Source organism: Heliconius melpomene, chromosome 10, assembly GCF_056956725.1.
Source record: "Heliconius melpomene rosina isolate 202511_hmr_F chromosome 10, ASM5695672v1, whole genome shotgun sequence".
In the NCBI taxonomy this organism is placed as follows: Eukaryota; Metazoa; Arthropoda; class Insecta; order Lepidoptera; family Nymphalidae; genus Heliconius; species Heliconius melpomene.
The window spans coordinates 9,327,261-9,353,778 of record NC_140398.1 but is presented as its reverse complement, the minus strand read 5'-3'; the positions used below and the strand labels follow the sequence as shown (position 1 = coordinate 9,353,778).

The following is a 26,518-nucleotide window of genomic DNA, read 5'->3' as shown; positions in this document are numbered from 1 at the left end:
ATGTCATCAGCAAAAACCTCAGATGCAGAGGTCGATGAATTAGAAGATATAAATATAACATTATTAACGCTTAGAAAACCAACGGAACTGAAGAAAGTGATCGACTCTATACCCAAACCGTCTCGGGCCGTACCAAAGAATGGCTTACCACTCTGGTACAGACTTGGCTTGGAATGTAAATTGCCAGTGCCGAAAATGCCGGAGGGAAAGATCGTGTTTTCACGCGGAAAAATCGGCGAAGATGTAAGTTTACTTATTTTTAGACTTTATCATAACATATTTGACAGCAAGAGTCCATTATCGTTAGGTACAAATTATGCTACAGATATTCTATTTAATCCAGCACAGTTATTTTCAAGCGACATCGATAGGAAATTTAACGTAAGAATCTTATTTTAGTTACCTTAATTGTTAAATTAAATATAGTGAGACATACAAAGTCTACTTACATATATAAGAGAACTGACTTAACCTTTAACTATGGACGTGATTTTTTTATAACACAAATATGGACGTCGGGTCTGTCAGACCAGTGTATTTATTGGTCATATTCCGTCTGTTTTTTAAAGGAAGAAGACAATTTTATGTTTTAGTTTACATGAATAGCCTCAAATCAAGCAAAATCAATATAAATAAAATCGCTTTTTATTAAAGTTTACGCATCACAACGATTTAAGTAACTCAAAGTCACAATTTCAGTCTTTGGCCACATGGGATGACTCTTAAGAAAATAATACTATAAAAAAAGACAGATAATAAAATAAATATTTTTTTAACAAAATATAAAGTCTAACAAATATAAAAAATAAAAAAATTACATCTTATGTTATAAAATAAAAATTTTGACAACACCTCAAGATAAGGTATTATTGAACATCGATACACAATGGCTTTCAACATTGTTGGCTAACAGGACGATTGCAGTCAACATAAGTATGTGTTGTCTTTTTATATATCTTATGGGGGCAAAGTATACATGTTTTTCAAGAACCCAAAACTATTTTTTTAGCTTCATGTTCAATAAATGATAGATCAGATCGCGAAACGCGAGTCAAAGTCATTCTCAATTTTTAGAGTAGTTTAGTATACGAAACGCGTCTTTTTATTTGATAAAGTGTTATTTTCTTTATAAAATGTCGTCGTCCAATTCTTTTGATTGATGTTGATTATAAAGTACCGATATATTTGTCCCTGACGTGCTTGGTCGATCATTTTTTTCCATTTTATCATAAAAACTAAAAAAATTGAATCTTTTTTTAGGTAAATAATATTTATATTACTAAAATATATGACAAACAATGCAAAATAATATATGATATATAACAATAAAAACATTTGAATACAAATAATACAATTAAAATATTAAAGTATATTTTGTAATATTATAAAAATATATGGTGTTTTCAAATCATTATGTATGGGAAACATGGACGTCGGGTCTGACAGACCCAAGCCCCGTTTAGAAAGTTAAATACTCACGTGTTTTGGACCCAGAGACACAACCACTGCTATCTACATTCATTTTGGCATTAATACGAAAGGTACTGAGCGACTCAGTGGCGGAGGTCACCGAGAAGTGGCCGATTTGTAGAATTCGTAGACCTAGATGGGTCTGTGAGACCCGACGTCCATACTTAAAGGTTAATTTAGATGCTTCATATTTAATATTTTGAAATTAAGATATAATATAATGGCGTTTTTTAATTTGCTTTTTAATATTATTAGAATAAATTTTATACAATATAATTTATACAGTTGTATACAATATAATTAAATTGTATACAGTTAGTATATTGTATACAGTTGTATACAATATAATATGTTAAACTCTATACAATTCACCGTGGTCTAATCTGTAGCAAGGCCCTTCCCTACGTAGCAAGCTGCTACGTCTCATTTTCATATATTCTAATTGATTACACGAGACGTTTATGTGAGTCGACCTCAACCTTTCAACCTCTATATGTTAGAAAATATAGTTCATCATTTTAAAATTCACTTCACATACATTTTCTGATAAACGACTATTAATATATAAAATCTTCAATTTTTAACAAGCATACCAAATATTTAGTTACGTTTATATTTCCATTTCTTCGCTCTGGTATCGAGGCAAAGCGCGGCGTTGAGTAATGCCACTCAACACGCCATGCTTCCAGAATTCGGTAGAAAGTGGGGAACGGAGTGTCTTAACACTGGGATCCCTATGCCTACCCTGATGTGTGCAGGATACAGCGTGAAGCTGATTTATTTTTGATTTATTTAACACGCTCTTAATTTGCCGAGCTGTAACTAAGTAGAAATGTATAGAAATCTAAGAATATGTATTATCATCATAAAACTTGGCAACTATATGTAGATTAGATGACAATACAATATTAGGGTATCAACCAACTGGTCTGAACAAATTTGAAGATGGTTGACGGAACTCTGGACTACCTGTCAGTAAACATACCGAGTTTGGGCTCATTACATTCGTCTTATTAATGTGTTTTGTTGAAAAACATATTTTTAGTTTTTAACGTATTAAATAATTTATACGTTACTATGAAAATGACTAAATCATACATACGTTTTTCTAACTATATTATATTAAAACGAAATTTTTAAGCTACAATAGAACAAAGTATTAAAGGAACATTCTCTACAGCATACACGAAATTTATACTAAAATTATTTCATATATTTGCTAATGTTGAATTTATGGATATTCAAGAAGACTAAATCTATGTAAGCTCTACGCCGTTGAATACATATAACTTTGGCTTTCATCTAATGCCTCTGCTTTAAATACTGAGCTCGTGAAAACAACGTGTGATGACTGAGGCTATGGTAGATTATATTTTACGAATAATATTATTTCATGTTAATAATGGTTTTATTAATGGTGGTGGTGTTAATAATGGTGTCGTAAATGAGTGTTAATATTGTTGTTATTATAAATGTATTTATAATAACTACTATAAGTATACATTTTACATCGTTTAGATAAATACAAAACGCTGTACAAAATACAAAACCTGTAGCTTCTCTGGTGCTGCACGGGGTCGTGGGCGGCGATGATCACCATCAGGTTACCCGAACGCCCGTTTGCCTTGTCCTTTTTCCATAAAAAAAAATATTATTCTCAAACACGTTTTTCATTTATGATAATTATAGAAAATATAGCATATATTTTCTTGTAATGTTGATTCTAAAGGGATATTGAAGTATGTATTTATTATAAAAGCAATAGTTATATGTATATTTAGATTAGGGGTTGGTAAAGAAAGTGACGCGTACAGTGAACCTTATATACAATTTCTTACTTTATATACTTGCTATAGTGACATTGACGACTATGAAACGATTTTCATAAGACAATCGTTCAGTTGATCGTGCTATTTGCAAGAAGAACAGTCGGTACATTTATAAAAGTCTCGAAACATTTTTGGTAATAAATGGCTATTTCCAAATTACAGTTAATATACCAGGAACATGACCTTTTCATAATTAATGAATAACCACTAAAAGCTATTTCGTTGATGGGAAAATAAATTATCACAGCAAACGCTTCTTCTGCATTTTCACCGTCGGTCGGCGTCGCTTAAAGAAAATAACACCGGATATTGTTGGTTTCAACTTGAGTGACGCTTTTTACGTTACTTAAGGGACTTCCGCTCAAAAGTATCCAGATTTATTTTCACGTATTTTTTTAGGTGGTACTAGAAATATAGTTAATTGTATTTATCTAAAGACCAATGACATAGCATAGTAAAAGAATTGTTCATTGTGTTATATTATTTCCAAACTATTATCACGATTTATATATTTTTAAAAAGCCAGCCAGCAAAATACGTAGTAAATATAGCAAAAAGATAAACATACAAAAACTTTTACTAAACATAAAACATTTTTTTTATATGTCAATTATAACAAAATAAAATGCATATAGCGTTTTATATTAGCACTTAGAAAAAAACAATTTGTTTCATGAATACTAGTTAAATTCTTCCCCGCAACGGCCTAGATGTGGTTCCCGCGGGCTCTCAAAGAGTGTCACTTACGGCATATTTGATGTCAGCGTTAAACTAGATTTTCATTTTTAGTTTTTCCAGTTATGCTGTTTAAAATGCTTTTTTAATGGTAAAACATTCTTTTGTTTTACAATGGTTTTTTTATGTTTTTGTTTTTTTTTTTCGAAGGTTCGCAACCGTGACTATATACATTTATATATTTATAATTTTTTAATGCCAGTCTTATAACACAACCTAAAATATGAGTAAAACAATAAAAGAATAAAACAAAAACAAATCTAAAACAAGTCGTATTCAAAAAAAAGAAAACAATACTAAGTATTTCATTTGAACTGGAAAACAAAAGGAACTTTTCACTAGTTTCTTAAGTTTCTAAATACCTGAGACAGCTTTCACACGGATAAAAAGCTGCAAGCTTCCCTTTGTTCCAGGTGCGTCGCCTTGGCTTGGGTGATGGACCGCGTCCTACATTCGACTTAACCGACCCCTATTGCAACAATGTGTCCTACGACTACGTGCCCATGCACGATCCGCACTTAGCTCATCATTTCGCGCAGAAACCAGCAAGAAATAGAATGAAAGTTCTTGGTTATATTACGAAAGACAATCGAGCGGTTTGCTCTTTGAAGGAGTTCAATCAGTATAGAAAATATTTGTACAATCAGTTCATGGACCGTATTCATATGGAGATGCAGCGTTTGGTAATTACTTATATACAATTTTGAATATTTTATATAGTATTTTCTTTTTTATTTTCTAATTATTTTGCTTATTTATCGTTAAGTTACGGTTTTACTCCTTTTGGCTTTTTTAGTAAGGCCAGGGTTTGAGAACATCTTGTAACGTCGTAGTTTTAAGTAGATAGTGGTCAGAATAATAAACTTCCACAATTGTGACATACCGCCTGTAGTTAGTAAGTTTGTTGCAACTCACACGAGAATAATTTATATTTTAATTAAACATCTCCCATAGAGAAGTACGAACCACAGTCGTACAATGTTGCCTCATATCCTTCAATTGTTCGACATTGGCGTCTACTTTGTTTAAGTTATTTATATATTTTTTTTTGGCTTCACGCAGGCAGAGGGCGTCTAGTGTTAAGACACTCCGCCCCCCCCACTTACTGTCGAATTCTGAAGGCCTTGCGAGTTGAGAGGCGGAACTCAACGCCGCTGTTTGATACCAGAACGAAGAAAATAAAAATATAAAATATTTTATTTCCTCGAGTTGGAATCGAATCCACAATTTGTCGAGCTTACAGTCACGACTGGCCTCATATTTATATGTATATTGTATTTATTAATTTTAACACAACGTTAGGATGAAAGGGCTAAAGACGACTTAACTCTGAAACGCGTAGACGTGGACGTAGCGCGGCGACTACAAGTGTTTACAAAGGCGGAACGCGCGCGAGAACATTTAGAGAGAGTTGCCCAAGAACACGCTGATGAATGGGAGGAGAAGAAAAGACTGTACGTACTTATATTGGTTCTATTTGTAGACAGTTCCTGGTGGAGCTTGGTATATTGTAGAAAAAATGTGTTTAAGAAATTTTAACATATAACTAAATTGCAATTTAGTTTTTTGTGATGGAACATGGATCAACAAACGTAAGTACTAACTAAAAAACATACCTTGCCAGAAAATGAAAGTAGATAAACTATGACAATTACTTTTCATGTTAAACTGCCACGATGGTTTTATAGTTTAACTATACTAAATACAATTAGCTTTCAACTTTACTTTTTAAGCTTTTCTTTATAAAAAGAAGAGTGATAAGTTGAGTGCTTAATCACTTCTCAACTTATCACTTCTTCTGCTTCTTAATCACTTCACTAACAGATATTCTGAATAATGCTTGAAAATAAAACAATATACATATATTACCTAAAACATGAACGACTGAACTTTAATCGCATAACATCCTCCATAACTTGTCACTTCCTGTGAAATTATCAACGTGAATCGAATTTTACCGAGAGCTTCCTCAAAGTTGTGCTCGTTACTGTACGGAGAATAGAATCTAATTAAGCCACCAGCTGACCGGGCGAGATAGCGGGGCACGTTGCTTGCTTATAAAATATTGGACGCGCAGGTCGCTTATAAAATAGTTATCACCCTGTATATGATGGAGAGAGAATAGAGATGTAATTATTGTCTTGTTTCGTTTTATTACGTGGACTTGTAACATAGCTATGTTACTATGTCACTATACAATATAAGAAACAATTACTTGGCAGTTATTGATAGCTTAGCTGACAATATAATAATGTTATGGCATCTTCGAGCAAGTGTGATGATAAGACCAAAACCAGAATAGTGGAATTCTCCATAATTTCGTAAGCCACTCGTTTAGGTTTATATAATTTGAAGCACCGAATACTTAATAATATTAAAAAAAACTAATAGAATTAATAACTTAGTTTGAAGGATAATATCTTTCAACTGAACTTTCTAAGATAATGTCAGCTTTTTAACTGTTGACTTGTGATGTAAAAACTTAGAACTCTTGAACCAACTTCTGTTGTCACATTGTCGATATTTGGGACTTACTGACGTCAATTAGCTGTTAACTGATTTTAAAACGTTATATTTGTTAAGCGTCGTTCATTAAATACAGTTTTCAGAATATAACTACTAAAACTATTATTTAAATTTTCTTGAATATTTACGACAGCATTAAAACTAATAATAAAGGCATGACAAAAATGAAATATTTGTAAGTAGTGGTCTCCTTACGCTAGTTAACTTTGATGTTGGGTCCTTACAGAATTTGACCTTTTGGGAGGTTGCGTTAACAATAGGCTTTTATGTTATGTACTCAATTTGCTTTCACTAAACTTGTTCCTAATATTCTTTGGAGAATTCGTTAGTTTCTTCTTATTTTTTTTTGTTACTTAAATGGAAATATATAGCTTAATATTTTTAGGTATAAATTATTGAATACTTAAAAAATGTTAGAAAGGCCCAGATCCATTTACAATGTATATATTTTTTATACTATTTTATATATTTTTTAGCTTCACATTGGGTTTACTCACATAGAACAGGGTAGAGAGCGTAGTGTCAAATTCCTCCATTCTTTGCTTTTCTCTCTATTTTGAGACATTATCTCACTCTTTCGTTGGCAAAGCGATGTAATGGACTAATTCTTTTCCTCCGTGGGAATAGAACCGACAACCATCACGCTTACATTTAGACGACCTTATAAGTTATTGTATAAATGATTGGACAAACCCTACTGTTAGGTTCCGCCTTCCAAAGTTTTATTACTTTGTTTGAATGAAAAACGGAGAATGACGGAAATGAATGTATTATTTACTTACCTATGTAGCTCAAGATGCGAGAAGATTTTTGTGTAATAAATGATGCTCAAAAAGTTCTTTGATTTTCACGATTATTACACATTTTAAATAAAACTCTTTTAACCGAATTAATCGCGTACATTTAAGATTATACATTTTTGGAAAGCCGACGATTCGAACACTTTGCCGTCGGAGAAGTCCGCGGTCACGTGTAGACTGAGGTGAGGTGGCATTCGTCTGTCAGTTGACATAATTATTATATCAAACTACCGTCAAAGATTTCTTAATTGCCTCGCGTGCTGCCATGGATTCCTGCAGAATGAGCTGACTGTATCTTGTCCTCTGGTATCGTGAGTTGGAGACTTCTATGATTTTATGAGTGGGTACCAGATGGTAGAAAGTTTCCAGCCGTCTTTTCTATTGAAATTGGGATGTTTTTGTTCATTCTTGATATCGGAGATGTGTTCCTTCACCCTAGCACCGATGTTATTTCTAAGCGTTTCTAACATTTAGTTATTTCTAAGCAAACACGCACGAAAACGGAGCTGCGGGTAACAGTTAGTATCTCTACAGAACATAAATGAGCAAAACAATTATTCATCATTAATCTTTCATTCGAATTCACGTACATTCTCGTACAATAGGATCTAAGCTTAAATAATATTTGGGCAAGCCGCTACGTGAGCGGCGGTAAAGTGATTAATTGTTGCCGTTTGTGTTTGTTTATTTTCTACGGTATATTTTTAAAAATTACTGTAATAAGGTTCCCAACCTTAGTAGGTGCCCAGGTTTTGTTTTATAGGTCCCTTAATAAATAAGTACTAATAAATGTTGCAAGTATATTATATGTTCACTTTTATTATTTCTAATCGTTTTCATTTATTTTACTTTTTTGGAGAGAATGTTGTTGTTCTGAAAAAAAGAAACGGTAAGTGGGTACTGTCGCTTACTAATTAAGTAATAATTTAATTTCCTATGTAAAACGTAGCATAACTGAAAAAGTATTTTTTTATAATTCACCAGGCACTTTTACTGTTAAACGACACTTCGCGTGAAATAGGTTGGGTTAAATAAATCCCTCAAAGGTGCAGCGAGCGTTGAGCCTCTGTGGAAAAGCGAGACCAAAATTTTCCCAGCAAACACTTATCCATGTAATTTAAAGCTCAGAGCGGAAACAGTTTCACATAAGCCACCTGTATGTGTGTGTGTGTAGTCAACATGTGGAAAAATAAAATGAGCTTTTAAACGTTCCCTTTGGCCTTTTACTTTTCTTTATTGTTTTATAAAAAAATAAATGTTCACGCTGTATCACGCCGGTCAGAGCATTGCTGACAGAGGCAAAGAGAACTTAGTGTTAAGACACTCCGTTCTCCATTTTCCGATGAATTCCGGACGCATTGCGAGTTGCGTGGCGGAGCTCAACGCCGCACTTTGCCTCGACACCAGAGTGAAGAATTGAAAATATAAATTTAAATAAATATTCCATTTCCTCGAATAGGGATCGTACCCACAACCAGGCGTCTACCTCAGTCTGGTCTTTACTGTTTCATGTTGATTATTAAGTTGAAGATAAACAGTTTTATCATTGTTTTGTCTGAAATGGTTTTGCATATTATAAGGGTTTTCAAAAGGGATGTAAGAGGGAATTATACAGACCTCGGTATATAGCCACGTAAGCTGAACAATATTAATGATAAGTAAACAGTGTTATTTATTGCCGGTACCAAAATGCTTTGTTTTCAATAATTATTGACTTTTTATTTCATGTTGAATATATAATTATTTAGGAACTAATTTGAACTAAGCCATCGCCATCGAATCATAGCTGGAAAGTATTGGAATGTCCATATAGTATATGGGTTTCGTTCTGTGGATGTATTTTTACGCAAAGTGTCTTTTGCCCAAATGTCAATTGAAGACAAGAAAACGGAGATTGCAATATTACGTACTTATGTAGATATAAAATATTATCGTATATTCTCGAGACATCAAGTTTAAAATAGAAATAAATTAGATACATTTCTTGGAAAAGTTATTTTATCGTAGAATTGATCAGACAACCTCCAAGATAAAATAAATAAGCTTTCGTGGTATCGTTTTACCAATGCTGATATTTATTTTTTCTGAATACATTATAATGATGAAACACTGTTTTATTTGTGGGTTAGAATTCTATTCTAAGGGTATGTTTAAATATGTTTAATTAAGAAAAAAGAGTAAATATAAAATATATTAAATAGATCTAATGTTTGGTTATGAAATATTTGTTAAAAAAATAACATTAAAATATTAATTGTATTAGTACTACAAGTCTTTGAAATAGTGTTAATAATTTTATTATTGAATCCTAATAGCTTCACATTATACAATACTGTTTCCCTTCTATATGCAGGATAGCAGGGTATATAGCAGGGTAGGCAGAGGGAACCTATTGTTAAGACACTCCGTTCCTCACTTTCCATCGAATTTTCGAAGCATTGCGTGTAATGTGGCAGTATTCAACGCTCTTGCCATGGTACCAGCGCCAAGAAATGAAAAATATAATAAATAATAATTCATTTCTTCGAGTGAGAATCGAACACACACCGGTCGCGCGTTACAGTCACACGCTTAAGCCCGTGCGCCAAGACGGTCTAATGGTAGAACCACAACCATCCCGTTTACAGTCCCCCTGCACTAGAATGGCCTCGTTATTAGTAGTTAGTAAAGCTCAGTCAGTGTGTTTGCCTTTGTAGCTTAATTGAGTGCTCTATTGATCAGAGAGCATCTGTCGAGGCCCGCACGCTGATTGTCTAAGATTTCCATACATGTGTGTATTATGTGCATAAATTGTAAGTATACAAAGGAGTCTTGTGTAGTTAATTAAAGTGAATTATGTGTCGTCTGTACGTATTAATATTGCTTAGATCGACTGAAACTGAAAACGGAATCCTTACTTAGATTAACTTTGCCAGTTTTTATCTCGGGAAAGCGGAATTTTAAATGTTTTGAGTAAAAAATCGAGATTGTTTTGCGGAACAAAAAGAAATTGAAAATTGGAAAAACATCACTCACCACATTTAAACAGTAAATGTTTTGGTTTATTCTGTACGGATGCTGGTCTGTCTGTGTCGAACGGGACTATTCATTTTATTTGTTTATTATTCATTTATTTTAAACTAAAAATCGGAATGTCCCGCCAAAATCGGGGAAGACAGACTGACTTAGATAATTTTTTTTATTTTATACAGGTTTGTTGAATACTGGGTGGGCAGAGACACAAGCAATTGTTAAATCATTTCGTCTTAGAGACACTATATGTTGCATTAAAAGTGACTGAACGAAATTATATTTTTAAGCACAATGTATAAATAACAGATAAACAATAAACAGTACCCAACTGCCACGATAGCATTCTTTACTAATACCAATATATAAATAATTTATAATATACTAAGCCATTTCTTTAATATTATATGCATAAACTGCTTCAGTAATTAGGAACACGACATTTAAATGTACACCTATAGCAAAAACATAATTCAACTAGCACGCTTTTTTATTTACCGTAGCCCGCACTGGCGTAGAGCCAGTTTTTCCTACAAATCTACGGGCGCGCGGCGGCGACACTAAGAACGGCGACAATAATTTATATCCATGTGATTATGAACGTATATATAAACTAAAGAATTTGAGATATATGTATTTAATAAACTGTAAATAGCTTTGGATTAGTATATATGATAATAGGAATAGTGAATGATTAAAAAATTTAACTTAAATTTAAGCAATTAACTTTTAATTTCAAAAATTCTGTAAAGCGGTGGAGAAATTAATTCTATTATATACGACGTTTGCTAAGAAATGGAACATATTACAAAATTTCGTTATTTTAATAGTTTTTTACAACAAAATATAAACGAAATACGTGCCATATAAAAGAATATCCAAAGCGAATTCAACATTGTTTTTGAAATTCAATATCGTGTTATGTAACGCGAAGTATCGGGATTTAGGAAACAATCGTAGAACTCTCATCAATTTGCCATTACTTGGCGTTGTGGACGCTTGATATCCTCTAGGGGGTGGCAAATTTAAGAAAAAAAATTGATAAACATTAAAGCTGAAAAATAAAACCTGTGAAGGCTAAGGAATAAGCTATTTATTTATTTATTTATATATATAAACCTTAACCTATTACAATAAATGGCGTATAATTAACAGTAATACAAATACAAAAATCAACACGTAGAAATAAAAATATTACATTACATTTAAGTAAATAAAAAACTATATGATGCATTTATTTTATAAAAATAATATATTTACAGTGCCCGAGGGTTAAGCTTAACATCACAATGACGAATCAAAATAGCAAACGCTACAGCAAGTGTCCCAACACCTACATTTAAATACTGCCGAGGGGGAAATCCATTATCATTTGGATGTTTATTTTTCGCTTAGAATTAATATACAAATGTATCTAGATTGTCCCAACTCGTGCAGCGCAATCTAGGTTTAAAGCTTTCACGAAACTTGTAAACTCGGCTCCCATTTGCATAACCCATTTAAACGAGTCATTCGTCAAGCGCCGTCGGCACAACATTCACTTGTGTTAGATACTCGTAGTGCCTGCATTTTACACTGTTATTGTCGAGTTTGATTGCATCAATGCCGATTGGCTTTTGTTTCTGATGGACTGCTCTGTCGGTTGTAATTATTATTCTTGTAATTCTTCTGTCATTCTGAACTGATGTTTTACGTAGTAGTTAATTTTAATTGCGAACCTAAGTTTTGAACTACTAGCTTTATACTAGCGGACGCGCGCAGCTTCGGCTGCCTATTTGCGCCCTTAGGGGTGAACTCTATTAAATCATGAAACACGTGTCAATGAAATATTTTTAAGAGTATAAATTTCAATTTTTTACCGTCTGTACCGATATTTTGTAATCCTTTTATATTCCAAATATATACACACCCACATCTTCCAAACTACTTCACTATGAAACCTTTTCTTGTGTTAAATAATATTTTCAGCACCATTTGAACTTGCAAGTGACAGTGTCTTATTGCAATTTAGAATTTTCATCTGTAAATAATATACAAAAATCAAAGCAGCTGAGTCTCTAAGGCTTTAATTAATAAAACGAGTGCAACGTGACGTTACATCTGTGGGGAGTATAACCTTTTGCAGTTGTTAGGTTTTCACGTTTTCTATCATTTTGTTACGTGAAAAGCTTTTCAATTTTTTCTCAGTGTTAACAATTTTATGCCAGCATTTTATTTGTTCAAGTTTTTTCCCGAATATAACATACAAAAGGGAGCCCCCATTTTTTTATATTCCTAAAAAATAAAACATACATTTTTCAGAGCGAAAGAACAAGAAAATAAAATCCAGGCCAGAATGACGTATCTGGCGGAGTTCAATGAGAAACAGCGAAAAGACAGAGCTGCTCGAGCACACGAGAAAGAGAATAGAATAAAACAGAGAGTTCAAGCCGCCGCCGAAATGGAACTTCGCCGTAAAATAACTATGGTGCGACAGTGGCGAGCAAACGAAAAGAAAAGATTAAATAGACTCAAGCAAGAACGGGATGCGAAACAAAAGCGTTTAGAAGAGGATGTAAGTATTTAGTACATGTTGTTAATTATGCATTTATTTTATCAAATTTTATATAATTGTATTTTATATAAGACTAGCGGACGCGCGCAGCTTCGCTTGCTTATTTAGGGGTGAATTCTAATAAACCATGAAACATGTGTTCAATGAAATATTTTTAAGAGTCTAAAAGAGTCGAGAGAGGTTTAAGAGTCGGTGGCAATTTAAAGATTTTTCCATACAAACTTTCAACCCCTTATTTGCACCCGTAGGAATGTACATAATTAACAATAGAAAACCATGAAACATATGTTCAATTAAATATTTTAAAGAGTCTAAATTTCAAATTTTATAAAAATCGGTGCCGATTTAAATATTTTTCCATACAACCTTCAACCCCTATTTCACCCCTTTAGGGTTAAAATTTTTCAAAATCCCTTCTTAGTGGATGTCCAGATTACGAAAGTAAACATATGTAGAAATTTAACGTTTCTACGTACAGCGGTTACGGCTGTGCGTGCGTCTCACCTCAGTCAGTGAGGACAAGTCCTTTTATATATATAGATTTAGGCGGAACACGATTGAACTCGCCCTTCAAAATATTGTTCAATTTGTGTTTTTTTTATTTTATTTATTAAAATTTCCAACAAATTATTAATATAAAACGTCATTAGCTTATCAACAATTTATTGATATTAATTTAAGTTTGTTAATATTTTTTTATTACTTCATGACTTTTTTAAAATTATCTTACATAATCTATTCTGCGTAAATTAAGCTGAGAAACTTAAATGTCATACATTAATTTATTTTTAAATAAATAACCAGGCAAATAACAAATGGAAGGCGCGCGTTGATGCCCAGAATCAGAAGATCCAAGAAGAGGCGCTTCTTCTCAAGTTATACACTGATGACATGAGCGCCGCCGCCTGGAGGAGGACTAAGTAACAATACTACTCTTTTTATTCTTTTTTCATTTCTCTGTCTCAATCTTGTTTTGGCAAAGTGCAGAGTTAGATTCTTCGTATAATTAAAAGTCAGCGAATAATCTTATACTTATTATAGAAGTTAGTGGCCGTCGTGGCGCGCAGGAGCACAAAGGTGTGACTTTAACGTGATGGTTGTGGGTTCGATACCCACTCGAGGAAACGAAATATTTATTTAAATTTTGTTTTCCGTTTCTTGGTCTGGTATCGAGGTAAAAGCACGGCGTTGAATTCCGCCACTCAACATGCAATGCCTCCAGAATTGGGCGGAAAGTGGAGAACGGAGTGTGTTAACACTAGGTTCCCTCTGCCTACCTTGCTGTGTGCGGGATACAGCGTAAAGCTGATTTATTTATTTATTTATTTATACAGCTAACGTATACGAGTACATGTATGATAAACATTTAGGAAAGCGGAGGTGTACGCATACAACACCGACTTGAAATTGCAGCGCATTAGATTAGCTAATTATAAACTAATGCACGGCGGCACTGCGAAAGCTGCGAAGCTCGTCCGCAAAATGGGAATTGAATTTGAGAAGGTAATAACAAGTAAATTAAACGTGTATTTATTAAACTAATATGCTCGTATTTTGCCTTTTTTCTTGTTTGAAATATATACAGGTGGGTATTTATTTAATTTCTACTAAAATATTACGGCATAGAAATTAGATATATTACGCCATGTTTTAAATTTCGATTCCCATTCCTTAATTTATGTATACTCGATCTAGCGTTTGGTGGCGGAACTAAACGCCGCGCCTCGACTCGTTACCAGAGCGAGGGAATGAAAATATTGAATAATTAATTCCCCGAGTGGGAATTAATTATTCACACACCACGACGGCTTCAAACATAAATATTTATATATTTACATAGTCTAAACGTGGCGCCAAAGGCATGAGCCCAGAGCTAGCCCAGCGTTTGGCGGCTGAAGCTATGGCGTCAGCGGTGTCTACACAAGGAGATGCATTGATGACTTTGGGACAAGCACGAGCGAGAATGGATATAGAAACTGTGTTACCAACTCCGCCCATTAAATTGTTGGATGAGGTAATTTTATTAATATAGCTAAAAAATAAATAATGAGAGTAAAGTGAAAATAATGTTTATTTTATGAAGTTTATTGAATATATTGAAATTCCACATATATGGAACGCGTAATGACTCCAGAATTCGGCGGAAAGTGGGGAACGGAGTGTCTTAGCACTAGGTTTCCTCTGCCTACCCTGCTGTGTGAGCGTGATGCTGATTTGATTTGCTTTTTTTAAACAATACTTACCATTATCCACTCTTCACAATCTTACAAATATTGTTTTTAATATTCACTAAAAAGTTCTTTAATTTAATGAAAAATGACGTAACACTTAATCAGCATTAACGAATTTCACGAAAGGAAGTTTTTCGTTTTATTATGTTGTATTTTGCTGAGAAATAAATATTCATTAACCAAGTTATTCAGAAGTTAACAAGGCTTCGTGTCTCTGTCGCGTCAGGCAATTTATAAAATACTACAAACAGTTTTTCAACGTTATGCCTACTGATCATAAACTTAAACTATACTAAATAAATAATATATTTTTATTTAAAACGAAACTCTTTAACAGGATTGATCGCGTTTATTTAGTATTATACATTTTTTTGAATCTGAACACTTTGCAGTAATCCGTGGACGCGGGTAGACTGAGATGGCATTCGTCTATTTGTTAACATACTTATTATATCATACTACCGCCAACGATTTTCTAGATTTTTGCATCGTGACCTGACTGTATTTTACCCTGTGGTGGGTGGTGGGTTTGAAACTTCAAAGTTTTTACTTAGTAGCTGTAGCTTATACTTAGTAATTCTTTTTAGGTTGTAGAAGCTGCTATTATGGTATTTGCAAAACGACGAGTGGACCGTCTTCTTCAAGATATCCAAGAAATGGTTCACTCGAGAGCTGCAATTGTATTTTTCCAAACTATTCGACCCATTTCGACGAAAAAACGGTAATGTGTTTATATGCACTATTCCAATATATAAGCTGAATTAAATATGAAATATTGTAGTAAAATATTTATGTTGATTTATTAACAAACGATGAAAAAACGACATATAAACTTATACTGGTCCCGTGGTGTTGCTGTTCCGCTATAGAACAAAATAATTATATATTTTAACGATAAATATGTTGTACTATGTACAAATAATTACAAAATCAAGATTTTTTATAATCTGCTAAGCATGTTTAACCTGCATACTGACTCTTAGACTCATTATTTAAGCTATATCTGTAGAGATATAGCTTAAATAATAGTTATATAGCTAATAATAGCTATATATAAGCTACGTAGGTAGCTTGTAATTATCTCTAAAAAAACGGGAATATGCGAAGCTATAGTCATACATTTTAATGTATATCTAGTTAAGCAGCTATGGGAATCTATTATTAAGATTTTCGGCGCTGAATTCCACCATTCCACATGCAATGCCTCCAGAATTCAGCAGAAAATAGCAGTGGTAACGGAATGTCTTAACGCTATGGTCCTTTTGCCTACCCTGATATGTGCGGAATTTAGCGTGAAGATATTAAAAAAATATAATTAAGATTATTAGCGTTTTTCAATACCAGTGCAACAAAAGCACCGCGGTGGTCCATGCAAGTGGCCGCTGAGATGGCGCGCCAATACGCTAACATACGAGGCGCGGCCATAGAGTTTGGCGATATTGTGAATATACCAGCCGACTCTACCACCGACGTGGACATGAGAAGCGTGAAGGATCGACCGCCTACGCCTGTGGTGAGAATTAATTGTTTATTTATTAGATTTTTCTTTTATTTTTGTGCAGTTAATTATTAATTATTGTTTTTTTTTCTATGTTCAATCTAACTAAAAATGGTGGTAAATTAATTATTTATAATTTTCTCACTCCGTTGTTAAACAACACACACAATGTCTCGAAAATTAGACGGAAAATGGGAACGGAGTGTTTTAACTCTAGGTCCCTAGGTATGTATATAGGTCGTTCCGTTTTTATTTTTGAGGTATGGAACCCTGAAATATTATTCATTAAAGTGTATAAGGTATGTATTTATTTACGTTATACATCACACAAATAAGCATAACTTAAACTTAATAAAATTGGCTCATAAAGTTACATTAATTGGCAAATAGTCCTATGAATGTTTTCCTTGTATACTGTTACTCAAGTAAATCGAGAACTTTCATTAATTACAACTACCTATTTCCTCCATAAAAGCAAAATATTTTATGAAAGTTGTAGTACTTATAACTTTGTTGTTTTAACTTCGTATAATATCAACATATTGTATAAATCGTTATAGATAATATATAAGTAAAGTAAATATAGATAAATGTGTAACTACTGTTATAAATTAAAATAGCACATAAATATGTTAAAACATTTTTTTAAAAACAAAGCATTTTGATTAAGTAAAATTTTTGATTAAATAAATTAAAATATTATTTTGTCATCTATCACACAAACAATAAATAGATAACTAAAAAAAGCTGCTGGGGACAGAATCCTCCTTTTACTTAATACGTAATTTATAATAATGTATGTAAGTATATGTAATAAGTATCTATTTGTTACATCGTATATGTGAACAGTACTTTAGTATATGGGTGTAGTAAATAACTCTGTAAACATTTTACAAGTATGGGGTGGTTCGTGAACTAGGATATAGTGGGTCACACTAGTCACTTTAAACATTGAATATAAGCTACTCGTATCCACATACCACATATTGAATCTAGAGCACGCTCTAATGCAGTACACATAGGAGATATCAAGTGTACAAAAATTTTGTCATTTGTCTTTAATGTTACTTAAAAGGGGTGGTTGAATTCATCTTTCCCTCACTATTTGTTTTTTTTTTGCTCAAACTCTTTCCGTGCAGTAAGGTAGAAAGGTCATAGCGAAGTGGCACAAGCGTGTGACTGTAAACGCGACAGGTTATTAGTTCGATTTCCACTCGATGAAATGAAATATTCAATATTTTCATATCTTCGCTCTGGTTTTGAGGCAAAAGTACGGCGTTGAGTTTTGCCTGCCTGCAGGCAATGAGGCAGGCAGGGATACAATAAAAAAGATAGATGGGAAATACCTAATGTGAAAAAGCTGTTTCTTAACTATACCTTTAAATTCGGATCTCAACTGTCTGTCATAAAAATAAATCACTCAAAATGGACTCGAAGAAATAATATATTTTACTATTAACAATTACAAATGACTAAAGCTAAGGAAAAGTTGGGAAACAACTGGAGTATTACTATTTATCAAAAGAAGTAACTTGAAAGTAAATTAATGTAATAGTTTGTCAAAGTTATATGAATTGTGGGAAATATGCAACGCAATATATAATTTTCTCACTTTACTGGCGCAATCGCAACATAGATGACTGTATCCAGTGTTTGTGAGTTCAAATCCATTTATTTGTTCCATAGGCATGCAAAATAAAAATTAGTGGAAAATATATTATATAGGGGCGTACGCTAGAAAGAAAACATACTACAAATATATATCCTGAATTTTGGATGTCAATATTCACCCCTATATACTTTAATCATATGTATGAGTTTGTTTGAAACTACTACCATAATAAAATATTTTACCCTACAAACAGCCCTCTAAAACCAAACTGGCCGAAGTTACTTTCTCGGACCGCATAGAAGATTTGCCCGACCCAGTGTCTCTGGGAACTTATTTGCCTGAAAGGAGAAAATTGCTCGAGGTATTTCACGCGTATGGAATTTAAAGTAGTTTACATCACATCTTTTCTTTTGCTTTCATCATTTCAGTAAAGTATTTTAATAGGTTGCATTGTTTATAAGACATTTAGACTCGTGTTTATAAACCGCTCTCAACTCTGAGATCGATTTTGAGACTTATAATTTAAAATGGCAACTCAAGATCGATGTATTAATACTTGAGAGCGGTTTATAGCTATTAGTATTTAATTCTCTACAATCTTTTAGTACGTAGGTACATTTGTTATAAATGTTGCGTAGTATGTGGCAGAAAAATATTTGTGTATGGAAATATTTTTACTTATTCATAATATTCAAATTCCAACTATTTTAATTTATATCGGTTAATGGCCACGGTTATCAGCAGAATTTAAAGAGTTAACTGTAGCTATTAGTAGTGATTAATCGCCTATTGGAACTAACTTTTGCTTCCTTTTTGAACCCAACGCTTTAATTAACAGAAAAGGATGAAACCTGCAATTATCACAGAGCAAATTACTTTGCTAGTAAACGAATTAAATCTATCATTATTATCTATAGAATATTATAGTATTTTATGGATATTTTTTTAAATACTAATCTTCTAGTTCCGTTCTAATATATTGTATTTATAGGTGTGTATATGACAATGCCATTTAAATAAACACTGTTTAGCATTTAATATCATATTGTCTAATATTTATATCTTTAGTTATGAAAGAATTATTTTTAAAGTATAAAAAACCTGAAAAATAGAAAATATGAATTTTAACTAATTCACTCAATATTTACAGATGATAAATGTGGCAGCGAAATTGATATCTCGCTCTGTAAGTCAGAGAGTGCAGAAGGGCATGGATCCAATAGTGGGAAAAGTCACTTTGCCTCATATGAGACATCCGAGTTTGTATTAATAATAATTAAAATTCTTCAAACTTAATAAAATATAAATTTTATTAAATTTATAAAGAATTTTAATACTCTTTCCAAGAATTTCGAAATCCAAAATTTTATTAAGAAATAAATTTAAAGTGTTTATAAGCAGGTATATAGATATACGAGTACATACATTTATACCAGTGGCAAACTCAACAAGTTGTGGAGTTGATTCCCACTTGAGGAAATTAAATGTTTAATATTTTCATCTTGCTTGCGTTGGTAGCAAGGCAAGGCGCGCCGTTGAGTTCCACCACTCAACACGCAATGCCTCAAGAATTCGGCGGAAAGTGGGAACGGAGTGTCTCAACGTTAGATTCCCTGTGCCTGCCTCTGATGAAAAATAGGCTTCACTGCTATTTTGTGAATTTTATGTTTAAAATATGAAGATATATTAGATATTTTCTTATAAATCATTTATTATCAATTAAAAATATGGACATATAAGTTCATATATTATGAGTAGGTAATAGTAAATCCTGCCATCACAATTATTCGCTGAATGTGGTCGTGGGCGCTATTCTAGTCTAATGAGGGAAAACCGCCAAAGCCTTCAAATAGGCAGAGAGTTGTTTTTTGTAAGCCTATATTAGTTCTTTTATACAATACACTATTGTATCTATTTTTGGATATCTATACGCTATGTTCTAAGACCTATATATAGGCCATATTACCAATAATATTTATTCTACAGTGGATTGGGATGAAGCGGTGGAAGGCCTGTCGGGTGCGGTGGTGGACAACAGAGTGAACGTGGAGTGCGCGGACGTGCGACGTACCTGCGAGTACCTGGCGCACCGTGTATTGCGGGCGTTGCTCATTGAAATGCGACGACTGAAACACAGGGTTGGTTTGAATTGAGAGTCTCTTTTCGACTGAACACGTAGAGTTTAGACTTTCATTGGATCTGCATATTCTTCTGGTTCATGATTTTATATTAATTTCCTATTTTATTATATTTATTGTAAACAATTTATTATCCTTTTACCGATATTTAAAAAAAACATATCAAATAGTTAAAGTTGTGAGTGATAAATAATTTTTGCAAATATTGTGATTTAAAAATTTTAAATAGCGGCCAAGAGGTTACTTACTTTTCTTATCCATCGTCGAACGTTCGGTCACCTTTGTTTTTCACGCCAATTTCACGACAAATAAAGTGTTATTCCGTCGTTCAGAAATTGATGCATAACAAAAACAAACAAAAAAGATAATTTAAATTATGTTACTTGCATGTTATTTTTTAGTAAGATTTATTTTAAAAAATCATAATCCATTCAAAACTTATTATATTATTAGTATATTACCATGAATTATTATTGTAATTAAGAATAATCCCAATTATTATTTTAATTTAAAATTATCCAAAACCACCTTAATTATACATAAAATTAAACTTATTAATTTGCATACTTTTATCTCATCACAAAATGTTCTCAAATTTTCAGTGCGGAGATGCTCTCTCGTTTCGCTAAGTTTGTTTCACTCAGTTTATACATACTACAAATGTTTTCGACATGTGCAATTACGAATTCAATTGAAACTAATGGAATATTTAGTTAGCTTACGAGTAAAACCCGTTTCAAGATTAAAAATTTAAGCGAATTCGAATTTAGGAATAGATTATAAAATAAAATAAAATAAAATAAATCAGCTTGACGCTATCAGGCACGCACACATCAGGGTCAGCAGAGGGAACCCAGTGTTAAGACACTCCGTTCCCCACTTTCTGGCGAATTCTGGAGTGGCAGAACTTAACGCCGCGCTTTACCTCGACACCAGAGCGAAGAAATGTAAATATAAATAAATATTTTATTTCTTCGAATGGGGATCGAATCCACAGCCGTCGCGTTACAGTCACACCCTAGTGCTGCTGTACTCTAAAAATATAATAATATACATATACATTTATTGGTCTAGATGTCTTCCTAAGGGAATTAATCTTTTTACACAACATCGGTACAAGGGTACCATAACGATATAAAGTTCATCAGTTTGGAAGAATTGAGTATTTAGCTTAAAGGATTGTTAGTTCGCAATCTACTTATCGGCATATTTCGGCTAGGAATAGTATATTGTCCCAATCCTAAACATCATATACCTAATTTAAACCTGAACAGGATTTGGGTAGCCTATGAGTTACGTCCTAAATGAACAGACGAGGGAAAACAATGTTATATTGTTTATGTCCTATAATTGATTTTTTTTTCCAGAAAGTGACCATAATGACGGATGAACAAAAGGACTTTTATGTTCCTGGTCAAGTCTCTGCAGGTTAAAGAAGGAGAGAGATAAAATGAAAACGTGTAACTAACATAGATTGTACCGTCTATTTTGTTTAAAAATTTAATAAAATGTATTTGATTTTTATTATTGTTCATTTGTTAGAAATTCTTTAAATATTTTAATAAATTGTTTTTCCAAAAGTTTCTTTTCTTTTTTGATTACTTTGAATAATACAAGTTATTTAATTATTTTTTAACAAGACGACACGACGACTAAGATGTTTTCTCGCAACTATTACGAGAACGAGAAAACAGGATATTTCTTATTTTTTATAAACGGTTAGTATTATATGAAAAAACTAAACATCTCCATGGAAAAACTTAACGTAGCAGTGACATAATGACGTGTTTCCGCCAAGTTACAGCGTGGCCAAGGAAAAAGGCTGTAAGTGGGCACTCATTGTCAGCTTCAAAGTACTTTCACCCTAAGAGTTTGACTGAAGTATCGCTACGTGATCCGCATTTGATATCTGCCTCTTAATAACTTTTTACTTATATATAAATTATGTGTAGGTATAGGTAGGTCAGTGCTTACATGAATATGGTGCGTCTTTAGCTTTTTTTAGTAGTAGCTGAAAAGCCGCACTTTGCCTCGACACAAGATCGAAGAAATAAATGCCCCTGCACCATGACTGGCTTCTAGCTTTTAGGATTTTGGTTTTAAGTTTTGTTATTTACTTAAAATGTAAATGCCTTTAAGTGGAATTATTTACATTGAAAATTATATGTAGTATCAAGATTTTAAAATTTAACTATCTCTTTAATAGAAATTAGGTAGGTAGGTGTAAATTTTACAATTTAATTTGAATTTGTACAAAACCCGGGTTTAACACTAAAGAACATGATCTACTGTAGCCAACCAAAATTGCGAATACGGATGTTTATATTAACTAAAACCTTCTTGCCTTAATATCAAAAAGTTATATCAATCAAAATAATATCATTTTCAAATAAAGAAATGTCAGACAAGCGTTAAAAATTCCGTGAACTGTCGGACCCAAACAAACGAGGCCAGACAAAATTTTACATAATTTCTATAAAAATGCAGCTATTACATGAACTTTCCCCCGTAGTGACCGTTAACAATATGAATATGAGAGACGTGTCATCAAATAATTTTGACATTAAAGAAAAAAGATCTTCAGAACGATCGTCAGATTCCCTTTTCATGATGAACCCAGTCGCGAGTGGGGACAATGTGGCCGTAGATCTAAATGCAAATCAAAAGCATAAAGAGGAAATATCTTCGTTGCCACCCCTTATTCCGTGTTGTGAAGGGAAAGAATTACAGGTAATTTATTTTTAATCTTAATTATAAATTAAAAAAAAATATTTAATATAATATAATTATTTTAAAAAATATATATATTATTTTCTTATAAATAATATGAGTTACGTAGGATAAGACTCGACCAGTTAAGAAAATTTGATGATATGGCAAAATAATAAGCAAGACAGTTTATGGAGCCAACCTGTCATGCGCAATCCTTGTAATGTAATATTAATGAAAACTTAGGCCTAATAACCTTCTCCAGACTAACGCCGATAGATGTTCAACTAAAGCGTTTATCTAAAACATTCTCAAAGCCGTCAATCACGTAGAAAAGGAACTTCTTATCAAGCCTCCATTTTTTCCATTTTATACAATCTTCGATCTTTCATTGTATTTGAATGAATGAAAACACGGAAATAAGCTTTCTTTATGTTAAAGGAAATTCAATTATGTTACAGTTGTTGTAAAAATAAACTTTTAAAAAAATTGTTTTACAATATAACATTAGCCAAATAAATTAACGAATTATTTATTCTACGTAAAATTTTACACATTACAGAATACATATAAAATATTGTTTGGATTCGGCCGCTTTCAAGAAATTCCCACGTAGATTCTTATAACAAACATTGTAAAAATCGTAAAATAAATGTCACAAAATGACTCAATAATACATTCTTACTTGAATACAATATTTAAAAAAAATACTAAAGTTACAATAACTGTCACTTGATTTATATAGATTAAGGAAGATTTAGTCCACAGCGGCTTATCGGCGATCTCTGTAAGGCACGACGGTGTAATACATTGCCTAAGTATGTCGTCTGCTTCTGAAAGACCGCCGGCACCGCCTGGACTTATAAAGGTATTATTTGTATTAAAAAAACGAAAGAAACGAAGAGAAACTAGGAGTACTAAAATACTAAAATAAATGCTCCATAAATCTTTAATTTTCCATTTCCCTTAAGACGAACATCTTTGACACTCTCCCAAAACTCCTCAGTTCGCCTGAACAACGCTGTGAACAACTTTTATAAAATATACTTCCTGTTGACCCACAACCAAGAAATTGATACGGAACCCTTGGTGGGCGAGACCGACTCGCAATTGATCGGTTTCTTAACAATAATATTACTAGCAGTTTAAGCACTAAAATATTCATCTTTTGTTTAGCACCGAAACTCGTTTCGATCCCTTCATCGTCCAGATCTCAAGCGAGTGCCGTATTTACGGCGCTTGACACCCGACGAGCTCGAACTACTATTTCGCGGGTATGCTGATATTCCTGCGAAGACAAAAAATGGTAAGCAAAATGGCTTAAAAGATCAAGAATTTAAAGTTTATTTATAAATATATTATTCATACAGCAATAATAATCGTTATTTTAATGTGGATTAAGTAATCAACTTCACGCTGTATCCCCCATATGGGTAGGCAGAGGCAACCTAGTGTTAGGACACTCCGTTCCCCACTTTCTGCCATGCAATATGCATGTAATCCTCAATTAATTGTGGATTAAGTAATTTTTTGAAAAGCGATTATCATCATGCGCCTTTGACGCCTGCTCGATGAGGTTCCAAGAGTTCCAAGGCTTCCTACAGTTGCGGCTACGAGCCACTCTACGTTCATATTTTTTTACTTTTCTATAAATGTATGTAATGTACGAGTATATGTATTTTTTTTTATATTAATCATTTTCATAAATTTAGGAGCTCCGACAAACAATCAAGATTTAAGAAACTTTCATGAAAAAAATGCAGTCGACCTAAATGATGGTAAACTATTGTTATTTGCTTGCCGTCCTCGATCAGACCGCTGCTCTAGGCCTATGTGGCACGGTAGAATAGCACGGTTGTGGGTTTGATCCCCTCTCTCAAGGGAATATTTAAATTATATATATACCCGGTCTGGTAAAAAAAAGCGCGGCGAAAAATGGAGAAAACATTTCATAAGACTAAAGTCTTATCACTAAGATTCTTCTGCATACAACGCTATATAGAAAAAAATGTGAATCCAATTTATTTTTTTATACTTAAAAGAAGCTCCTTTCTTATTAAGTTTAAGTATTCTTAATAATTGATTTTTATTTGCTTTTCATGCTTCCGTATCGCAGCTTACGAACCCAGACCTCTATTTATAAATAGATGATTAACTACTACAAAGATTACAATTTTTAAAGAAAAACGTTATTATCACAATATTAATAATCATGTTTACATATAAAATATATAATACATAGGCAACGGTGCTATATTACATCCTATCCCAGAAGCTATATCCGGGACGGAAGACATACCGGCCGGCATGAGGCTGCACGGCACACGAGCTAGACTTTACACATCCGTGCTGGCTGGAGTGAAAACTGGGGATCAGTTAGAGTGAGTTTTAAAACAAGATTTTGTTAAATTCGCAATTCATATTGTTCCATCCATCAGTCTTTTCAGGTCCACTGCTGGACATAGGCCTCCCCCAATGCTCGCCACTCCGTCCCTTTGAATCCAGCGGGTTCCCGCTGTCTTCTTAAGGTCGTCGGTCCACCTGGTTGGAGGGCGGCCTGTACTCCTTTGTATTCATATTGTTATTGAGTACTAATTGGTGTTTATTTTCTGGATATTTTCTTTATTTGCAGCAACGCTTCAGTAAATGAGAATTTTGAAACCCACATCTCAGAAATTATACCAGATGAAGAAATCCAACTTCATGAAGAATTGCAGATCTTACTGCCGCCTCGATGTGATGATACTGTTGGGGAAACTTCAAAATCGAACTAGGAGACCTTCACCTAAAAAATAATATATTAACTATTGCAGAAATTTAATATAAGTTATAAAAATATCAATAAAATTATGTAAATAGATGCATATTTGTAGAAATTATTAATGAAGATCTATCTGACCATAATCCATGTTTTTTTTAAAATGTTAAATGAAGATGTATGACTACGATAAAAAAATAATAATTTCCTTAATAGCATGAAATTTAAAGTATTCTTACGTTTAAAAATGACTAAGGTTATTAACGAATCAAAAAATAAATTTGGAAAAATTGCAATGTACCTCCATTGGATATTATATGATTTGGTTTACTGAAACATGTTGTATTCATTAAAATGTACACTAAATTACGAAACAAATATTATTACAAGAATCGTTTTATTTGTTCGCACCTTATTTATTCGAAGCACCACTTGTTTCATTTCTTTTATTATACTTCTTTTTCATTGTGCCTTTTGATAGAAAAGTGTAACAGTGGAGTTTGTTGCCTGCTTTGTCAGTAGCTTTATGTTCATTTGACAACTCAAAAGTTCTTGCATAAGTATTTAAAATAAAAAATATATCGAATTTGGTATTTAATTGCGGAGGTCAACGCCGTCCATTATCCAGACATAAAAAACAAAAGAAAAA

The 26,518-nt window shown here is 32.9% G+C and overlaps 2 protein-coding genes across 2 annotated transcripts; both read left to right on the top strand.

The window, feature by feature from the left end:
- Nucleotides 1-21,982, top strand: LOC146535479 (uncharacterized). Its single transcript, XM_085191169.1, has 13 exons — nucleotides 1-243; nucleotides 4,448-4,717; nucleotides 5,337-5,488; nucleotides 12,671-12,923; nucleotides 13,728-13,843; nucleotides 14,294-14,426; nucleotides 14,764-14,937; nucleotides 15,742-15,875; nucleotides 16,499-16,667; nucleotides 18,518-18,625; nucleotides 19,415-19,523; nucleotides 20,251-20,402; nucleotides 21,770-21,982. Exons 1-13 carry the CDS (start codon nucleotides 1-3, stop codon nucleotides 21,833-21,835), a joined length of 2,079 nt encoding a protein of 692 aa, XP_085047295.1. The 3' UTR covers nucleotides 21,836-21,982.
- Nucleotides 21,983-22,563: 581 nt separating this feature from the next.
- On the top strand, nucleotides 22,564-26,274 carry LOC146535478 (uncharacterized). Its single transcript, XM_085191167.1, has 6 exons — nucleotides 22,564-23,132; nucleotides 23,857-23,979; nucleotides 24,288-24,417; nucleotides 24,824-24,889; nucleotides 25,354-25,492; nucleotides 25,744-26,274. The coding sequence occupies exons 1-6, from the start codon at nucleotides 22,884-22,886 to the stop codon at nucleotides 25,883-25,885; spliced, it is 849 nt and encodes a 282-aa protein (XP_085047293.1). The 5' UTR covers nucleotides 22,564-22,883; the 3' UTR covers nucleotides 25,886-26,274.
- The last annotated feature ends 244 nt before the right edge of the window (nucleotides 26,275-26,518 follow it).

Coding starts and splice junctions, on each gene's coding strand:
- LOC146535478 (XM_085191167.1), top strand. CDS start 22,884: ATGCAGCTATTACATGAACTTTCCCCCGTAGTGACCGTTAACAATATG. Junction 24,418..24,823: donor TCCTGCGAAGACAAAAAATG/GTAAGCAAAATG, acceptor TCATAAATTTAG/GAGCTCCGACAAACAATCAA. Junction 24,890..25,353: donor TGCAGTCGACCTAAATGATG/GTAAACTATTGT, acceptor TATAATACATAG/GCAACGGTGCTATATTACAT.
- LOC146535479 (XM_085191169.1), top strand. CDS start 1: ATGTCATCAGCAAAAACCTCAGATGCAGAGGTCGATGAATTAGAAGAT. Junction 12,924..13,727: donor AAAAGCGTTTAGAAGAGGAT/GTAAGTATTTAG, acceptor ATAAATAACCAG/GCAAATAACAAATGGAAGGC. Junction 19,524..20,250: donor GCCTCATATGAGACATCCGA/GTTTGTATTAAT, acceptor TTTATTCTACAG/TGGATTGGGATGAAGCGGTG.